General features: G+C 55.4%; 1 protein-coding gene across 1 annotated transcript; it reads right to left on the bottom strand.

Moving 5' to 3' along the window:
* Positions 1–396: 396 nt before the first annotated feature.
* Positions 397–1,790, bottom strand: LOC117191976 (sphingosine-1-phosphate lyase-like). The gene is made up of 4 exons (XM_033396714.1): positions 1,476–1,790; positions 965–1,413; positions 762–908; positions 397–699 (listed from the first exon to the last, which is right to left on the bottom strand). The coding sequence occupies exons 1-4, from the start codon at positions 1,788–1,790 to the stop codon at positions 474–476; spliced, it is 1,137 nt and encodes a 378-aa protein (XP_033252605.1). The 3' UTR covers positions 397–473.
* Between the last annotated feature and the right edge of the window lie 6,182 nt (positions 1,791–7,972).

Raw genomic sequence — 7,972 nt, forward strand, 5'->3', positions numbered from 1 at the left:
AAGCGTCTGACAGATCGCACCAGATCGGTTCAGATCCGATCAGACCGGAATGCAGGGGCCCACGCTAAAGCAATTACGAGTATGGTTAATTGTTTGGGGAACAAATGTACATGACAATCGAAGAAAAAGGCAACAAATTGATCAAGAATCGAGAGAATTGAGATCAATTCTTAATAGACTGATGAGTATACAAAATGTACTATACTTATATTTTGCTAACACTTTACACAGAACAATCACTTTAATAAAATAGCTCTTTGAGGAAAGACTGCCTCCGGTTGGTAGGATTATATCGTAGACAGAATCAACTTTGTTGACAACGCTTTTTGTACCCTCGATTACAGCTCTAATTGCAGGTATATATAAATATTGCTTGGATAAAACGGGGTTCTAGGTGATTCTAAAAACAGTAGCACTGCAGATGAAATGCTTGCATGGGTGGGAGCTGTAGGAAGAGTAGCTGAGGCAGATGCCTACTTCTGGCTGGGCGTGTAGTACATGGAGTGCAGGAAGAGGCGGGTCACCTCGCCAATTACCGAGCGGTCGGGTATGCTCTGGGCCATGCCGTACAGGGCCATCTTTCCGACCACGGGCTGGCCAGGATCCTTCATGATCTCCGCCGTGCAGCTGCGAACGTCGGCAATGAAATTGTCTGCCACTCCGGCCTGGGTGTGCATGTCCGTGACGCAGATGTGGATACTGGTAGACAGAATACCAAATTTTAGGCATGGTTAACTATGTTTTTAATAGATCTATCATACCCAGAGGGGAACTGCAGGGCATTCAGGTTCCAGCCGAGCTTGCAGAGCGAGTCCGACAGTCGGAAGATATCAAACACATTCGATCCAAAGGCAATGACGGAAGTGGCTGGCTTGCCAAACACAAACAGGCCATCGATGTCGCGGACACTGTGGAGTTTCGATAAGGTCAGCCGTAGTCCAAGTGCATTCGTACCCAGTCTTACCCCCTCTCAATGTAGCGAGCCGTGTCCACAATGCGCTTGGTAGCCTCCAAATAGCCATCGTAGCCGAAGCTCATCATGGTGGCCCAGCAGGCGGCGATGATGCCTCCGGCACGGGAACCATTTACAGTGGGTGAGCCGTAGACGCCGCCTGGCCAGTCGGTGGTCACGGCGAACTGGTGATCCTTGAACTTCTTCTCAGAGTACAGGATCACCGACGATCCCTTTGGAGCAAATCCGTATTTGTGCGTGTCGGCAGAGATGCTGGTTACGCCCTTAACGTCAAAGTCAAAGGGACGCAGCTTGTAGCCGGCATTGCGGACCAGTGCCACCACAAAGCTCCCCAGGCAGGCGTCTACGTGGACGGGAATGTCGTACTTTACGCCCAGAGCGGCGATGGCTTCGATGTCGTCGATAGTGCCGTGGGGGAAATTGGGAGCAGAGCCAACCAGCTGGAGCGGCATAAGGCTAGAATTAGTGGGGATAAATTGGGGAAACATGGGTCAATCCTCACCAGAATGGTGTTCCTATTGATGGCACGCTTGAACTTCTTCATGTCGACCTCGAAGGTCTCCGGATCGACGTCCACAGATCTCACATGGATGTTGAAGTATTGGCCACCCTTGTTGAAGGCCGCATGCGCGGTGCGTGGCACGACGTAATCTTCGTATGAAGTCACGTTCGCAGTGTGGTGCAGGTATCCGTGGTTGGCCCAAATGATGGCGTCCCCGTCCGCTATTGGGATATAGTCCGCGTTAGTGTAGTCATTCAACTTGACCAGCGCGCGCGTCGAGGTTAGCAGAGTGAGGAAAATCAGTAGGTCCTTCATGTTGTATGGTTTAGCGTTATCTTCGGATGCGTTTGGGCTGGGATCGATTCGACCGTTCGGATGTGGTGGCGGAATGGCACTGATCGGTGATGGTGGGGTCTCGGACTGCCGGAGACGCTTGTCGCGGGCTACGCCGTCGGTCGACCTAGTGTCGGTACTTTTCGGGATCCGGGCAGTCGTCGCTTGCCTCGCTCGGGTTTTTCCCCGTTGATGTTGGCGACCTTCCGTTTCCGGCTGCTCGGGTGCTGCAGCTCAACGATGTTTGGCGACGGGAAACCCTTCACGCGATAGGGCCGTCAAATTTAGGGGCCAGTTTTGCCGCGAAGCCTTCGGCGGCGTTTGAGAGGTGATGCTGCCGTAGAAGTACTAGCGAACCGATCGTGGGACGCCACTGTCGTCGGCGAAGGTTGTAGTGCCTCCCTTGTTCTTGGCTGGCCCTTTGAATGTTGTTTCTGACGATGGCGAACACTTCTTTTAGTCGGCGGCCTTACCCATAGGAGTTTCCTGGGCGCTTCCCGTCCCCGGCGTGACCTCGTCGGGGCTCTCTTCCGTGTACGAGGAATGCCGTGCTGAAACCGGTAGTCTCCGAGACGCTCGAGTTGATCGCCAGCGTCATTTCTGGCAAGAGTTCGTCCCACGTGTTTTGGTGATCGTCCACGAATTGGGCGATCATCGTCTTCACGGTCCGGTTTGCCCTTTCCGTCGGGTTCTCTTGCGGACAATAGGGCGCGGTGTGTTGGAGTTCCACGCCGGCGGTGTGCAGGAAGGTCTTGAACGACCTCGTACGCCGAGGTGGCCTGCCGTCGGCTGGTCGTGGCACTCGCGGAGGACTCTCGCTCGGCAGTCCTTGGGCACACAGAGCTTCCACGGCACGTGGTCGTCATCGTCGGCTCCGTGCCCCAGGTTTCGGTAAAGCTGCCCGTTTTCGTACGTGTAGTCCGGGTATTTTTGGGGCTCGTCGTGAACTTGTTGGATCCTTCTTCTGAGCCACGGGCAGGTCGTGCCCTCTTCTTCGACGCGTGAAAGGGATTCCAAAGGTTGCCTGGAGAGCGCGTCGGCGACCACGTTCTGGTTGCCGGCCCGATAATGTACGTCGTATTGGTACTGCTGCAGCTCCAGCGCCCATCTCGCCACTCTCCCGTAAGGGCTCTCAAGGGTGTTTAGCCATTTCAGCGCGAGATGGTCGGTCACCACGTCGAACCGGTATCCTTCCAAGTAACAGCGCAATTTTCGGATTGCCCATATGACGGCCAGGCATTCCTTGTCGGTGGCCGAATAATTCTCCTCTGCCTTGTTAAGGCGCCGGCTGACGTAGGCGATGACGCGTTCCTTCCCTTCGATCTCTTGGGTGAGGACCGCGCCCACACCCACGTTGCTCGCGTCGGTCTGCAGGGAGAATTTGACGTTGAAGTCCGGGCAGGCGAGCACCGGGGAGGTGGTGAGTCGCACTTTGAGTTCGTCGAAGGAGTCCTGTTGTTCCTGTCCCCATGCCCATGCTCTCCCCTTCTTTAGTAGCAATGACATCGGTTGCACTATGGTAGCGAAATTGGGGACGAATCGACGATACCAGCCCGCCATGCCTATGCATTGCCGCAATTCCTTCAGGTTAGTGGGCGGTCTCAGGTTTTTGACGGCCGCTATCTTGTCAGGGTCGGTATGAATGCCTTCCTCGCTGACCATGTGACCCAGGTATTTTATGCGGCGCTGGAAAAATACGCATTTGTCTGCGTTGATCCGCAGATTGGCCCGGCGCAGTCGGGAGAAGACTATCTTGACGTTGCGCAAATGTTCCGCGAAATCCTTGCCGACGATGACGATGTCGTCCAGATACGCGAAAGCGAAGGGTTCCATGTCTGCGCCGATGACCGTGTCGAGGGTACGCTGGAACGTGGCTCCCGCGGAATGTAACCCGAAAGGCATTACCTTCCACTGATAGAGGCCTCTTCCGGGCACCGTGAACGCCGTGGCCCCCTTACTGTCATGGGCCATCGGTATCTGCCAGTATCCATTCTTCAGATCCAGCGTGGTGATGAACCGCGCGTTTCGGAGTCTTTCCAGTATATAGTTGATCCTCGGCAACGGGTATGCGTCCGGGATCGAATGTTCGTTTAGTTGTCGATAGTCCACACACATGCGCCACCTCCCGTCCTTTTTGCGGACGAGGACAATGGGGGCGCTGTTGGGTCCTCGCGAGGGCTCGATCAGGCCTTCCGCTATCAGCTGGTCGACCTGCTCGTCGATGATCCGACGCATAGCCGGGTTCTTTGGGTAGTACCGTTGCTTTATGGGACGCTGGTCCCTCATAACTATCGTGTGCTCCGTGAGGTCCGTGGTCCCTCGGAGGCCTGCGAGCTTCGGCAGCTCTTCGTCTAGGAATTCCTGGATTTGCGGCGCCACGTCGGGAGGCCAGGGGTCGGGGACTCTTTCTGGCTCCTCTTCGCTTAGACGGCTGGTTCCGGGAGCGGGGGTCTGGTCTCGGCCCTCGGGGAGTATGGTCATGTCGAACGCGCTTGGCAGTTCGATCCCACGAGGGTACTCCCTCATATTAGCGACCACCGAGGTAGTTTCGGGTGTAGGCAGGGCATTTTCGGGACTCCGGCTGAATGCATGGGTCGTGTCGTATTCGGCGTGATGCACGAACATGCGGGTCTCGATGATGCCGCTAGTACTAGACCAGTGGCTCGGTCGGGTGGCGCAGATTTCCGCTCTGGTGCCTGCTATTGTGAAACCTTCGGCGACGCGGGGAGGGTGGCTCCGGCAGCGCCCCGTGGCGTTGGTGCTGATGAGTTGATCTCCGGCCACGGGCGCGTCGGGGCCCCGGTCGGTGTCTCGAGTGGCCGTTGCTCCTATTCCCGGTTCTCGGCTGGGAAAACTTCGGGCAGTAAGGACGATTTCGGATGTGGGAGTTTCCGTTATCGAAAGGGCTGCGTTACCGCGCTCGCTCGCCGGGGCGGCTAACGTGGTCGTTTTATTCGGCGCTGGGCCGCTGGACGATCGTCGCCGCCGTGGGGGTTCGATCGTTGCTCCGGGCTCTCCACCACTCGTCGAGGACGTTGAACCGGGGGTCCTGGTGGGTCTGTTCGCGTCCCTTGTTGCCTTACCCGAGATTTTGCCCTGGTTGGATGACCTGGGGTCAGGGCGTTCCGTCGGGGTCCTGGGCTTCGTGTTCTTGATTCCTTGTTTGCGTGGCGTATCGTTCGTCGCCTTGGCTTTCGTAGGCGCGTGTTCCGGGGTGTGCACCTGGCTGGCGGTAACTACCGGTGTATTCGTCGCGAGGCGACTGTCGCGGAGTTGGAGGAGGGTGGTGCCACACTGTATCGTTGTTTCGATGGCTCAGAGGAAGTCCATCCCCACGATGACCTGCTCTAGCATGTTTGGTAACACTAGGAGCGGTATCTGTACCTCGCGCTTGTCCAGTTTAACGAGCGCCAACAGAATTTGCGTTACTTCGAGTACCCGTCTGCCAGGCGGATCTGGACGCACGCTTCCCTGAGGCCGGCGTCGTTGCCGAGCTGCCGGGCGAGGTTGGCGCTGATACCGGGACGCCCCGGTATCCACAGTGGCCTCTGTGGCCCGTCCTCCTATCGTCACCCTCGCCACTATCCGGCCGTCCTGTATCTGTAGTGGGTGGCTTAGTTCTGGGTTCGGGGAGGCGTCGTTCCCGGCTGTTCCCGTGCCAGTCGGGGACGCTGGTTGTTTCCCGACGAGTCTTGGCGGCAGCAATCGATGGTCCTTACGCCTCGCTTACCGCATTCCCAACAGAACAGGATAGAGGGGTTGGTGCAATTGTGGGAGGCATGGCCGGCTTCGCCGCAGCGGCGACAGGCCATCCGTGGGTTGGCGATGGGGGTGGTGACCATGCGGTGAACGACTTCCGGCGCTGGAGTGTCGGGTCGGTTTGACGATGGTCTCCTTGCCGGTCCTGCCGTGTCCCATTGGGGCTTCCGAAAGAAAGGAGGTCCGGTTTGCTTCGACCTCGTTTTGCGTCTGGTGCGTCGTCGGTCTAGTGTATCTTGGGCCGGGCCGAGGGGCAGTGGGAGCAGTGGGGTTATTCCGCTCTTGGATGGATTCGAACTCCGTAGCCAACATCGTTAGTTGGGCCAAACTTCGCAGTTCGTGTCTTCGCACGTACAGTTGATATGCCGGCAGAGTATTATCATAAATCCTGTTGAGCTCTTGGGCAGCATCGTACCCGGCGTGGTGCATGAGCAACCTGAGCTCGATTATGAAGTCCTTGAATGACTCACCCGTCGCTTGCTTGCGGGCTCGGATCTGATCCTCTAACTGTTCGAAATACCGCGGCGGGAGGAAAAAGGCCAAAAATTCTTGCCGGAAGTTGACCCACGAGGCGCCTTGCAGGCTGCTGGTGCGGAACCAGCGGTTGGCTCGGTCGATAAGGATTTCCGCCATAGCTCGAGGCAAGTGGTTGGTGTCTATCCCGTACGAAAGCGCGCGCTCTTCCAACAGCTCGATGAAAGACAACGGATCATCCTGTCCGTCGAATTGGATCCCCCACCTCCTAATCCGTTCCGCCATCTGGGCAGCTTGACTGTATCGATGGGCTTCCAACGCGTCGTTACCTCCCCGGGGTCTATCGCTTTCAGGGTGGAGCCTCCTCATGGGAGAGGGGCGGACCTCTGGGGACGGGGGGCGGCTGCGGTCCACGATGGGCGGGCCGGTTGGTCTGCCTTCGGGGGCCCCAGGGATCTGCAGACCGCTTTTGGGGTCTGCCTTACGTCTCTCCGCCTGCCCGGAAGCAGAGGGTTGCGGCGACTTTGCGCGTCCCGGTGGTTTGGCGTATTGCCGTTCGAGTTCCGCCAGTCGAATCCAGGCCTCTTGTTCGAGGGGTCCTTCGACCAGCGTGGCGAACCTTTTCCGTAGGTCCTCAACTGTCCCTTCGCGGTCGAACCCGAATTCTTCCGCGAAGGCTTCCAGTTCTTCCCGGCGGCGTTTGTGGATCCAGCCGGTGCTGACCCCCGAATTAACGGTCAATTCGTCCCCGTCGTATTTACCTGATTGTTCCCCCGTATAGGGCTCCATGCTTCTCTTGGTCGTTGCGTCGCTGTTCCTACGGACTGGTTGAGCGTCCGGGATCTTGAGGTACTGTGTTCCCTTTTCTTTTCACTGTCACTTAGTACACGTACGTAGACTCGGTCGCGATCCTCACCGTTAGAATTGTGGGGATTTAAGCACGGTTACGCGCCGAGGTAGTGGGGTGGGGAATCGTTTCCGACCCCATAAAGTATATATATTCTTGATCAGCATCAATAGCCGAGTCGATTGAGCCATGTCTGTCTGTCCGTCTGTCCGTCCGTCCGTCTGTCCGTCTGTCCGTCCCCTTCAGCGCCTAGTGCTCAAAGACTATAAGAGCTAGAGCAACGATGTTTTGGATCCAGACTTCTGTGATATGTCACTGCTACAAAAATATTTCAAAACTTCGCCCCGCCCACTTCCGCCCCCACAAAGGACGAAAATCTGTGGCATCCACAATTTTAAAGATATGAGAAAACCAAAAACGTAGAATTGTAGAGAATGACCATACCTTTAAGACTGCGGAATCTGAATTGGATCGTATTATTATTATAGCCAGCATCAAGAAAACAATTTCATTTTTTCTCGCCCTGTCTCTCTCTAACACACACGTAGCATAGGCGGCTTTGCTTAGAGTAAAACATTAGCGCCTAGATCTCAGAGACTACAAAAGCTAGAGCAACCAAATTTGGTATCCACACTCCTAATATATCGGACCTAATATATATATCGGATATATCGAGACGAGTTTGTTTCAAAATTTCGCCACACCCCCTTCCGCCCCCGCAAAGGACGAAAATCTGGGGATATTCAAAAATCTCAGAGACTATTAAGGCTAGAGTAACCAAATTTGGTATCCGCACTCAGCATCACAAAGGACGAAAATCTGTGGCATCCACATTTTTAAAGATACGATAAAACCAAAAATGCAGAATCGGTGAGGATGACCATATCTTCTACAGTGCAAAATCTGAACCAGATCGTATAATGATTATAGACAGAATCAAGAGCAACCAAATTTGGTATCCACACTCCTGTGATATCGGACCTTGACCGTTTCGTGTCCAAATTTCGCCACACCCCCTTCCGCCCCCACAAAGGACGAAAATCTGTTGCATCCACAATATTGCACATTTGAGAAAACTAAAAAC

Source organism: Drosophila miranda (assembly GCF_003369915.1).
Source record: "Drosophila miranda strain MSH22 chromosome Y unlocalized genomic scaffold, D.miranda_PacBio2.1 Contig_Y1_pilon, whole genome shotgun sequence".
Classification (NCBI taxonomy): Eukaryota; Metazoa; Arthropoda; class Insecta; order Diptera; family Drosophilidae; genus Drosophila; species Drosophila miranda.

Coding starts and splice junctions, on each gene's coding strand:
- LOC117191976 (XM_033396714.1), bottom strand. CDS start 1,790: ATGAAGGACCTACTGATTTTCCTCACTCTGCTAACCTCGACGCGCGCG. Junction 909..964: donor GCTCGCTACATTGAGAGGGG/GTAAGACTGGGT, acceptor GAAACTCCACAG/TGTCCGCGACATCGATGGCC. Junction 700..761: donor GCCCTGCAGTTCCCCTCTGG/GTATGATAGATC, acceptor TCTGTCTACCAG/TATCCACATCTGCGTCACGG.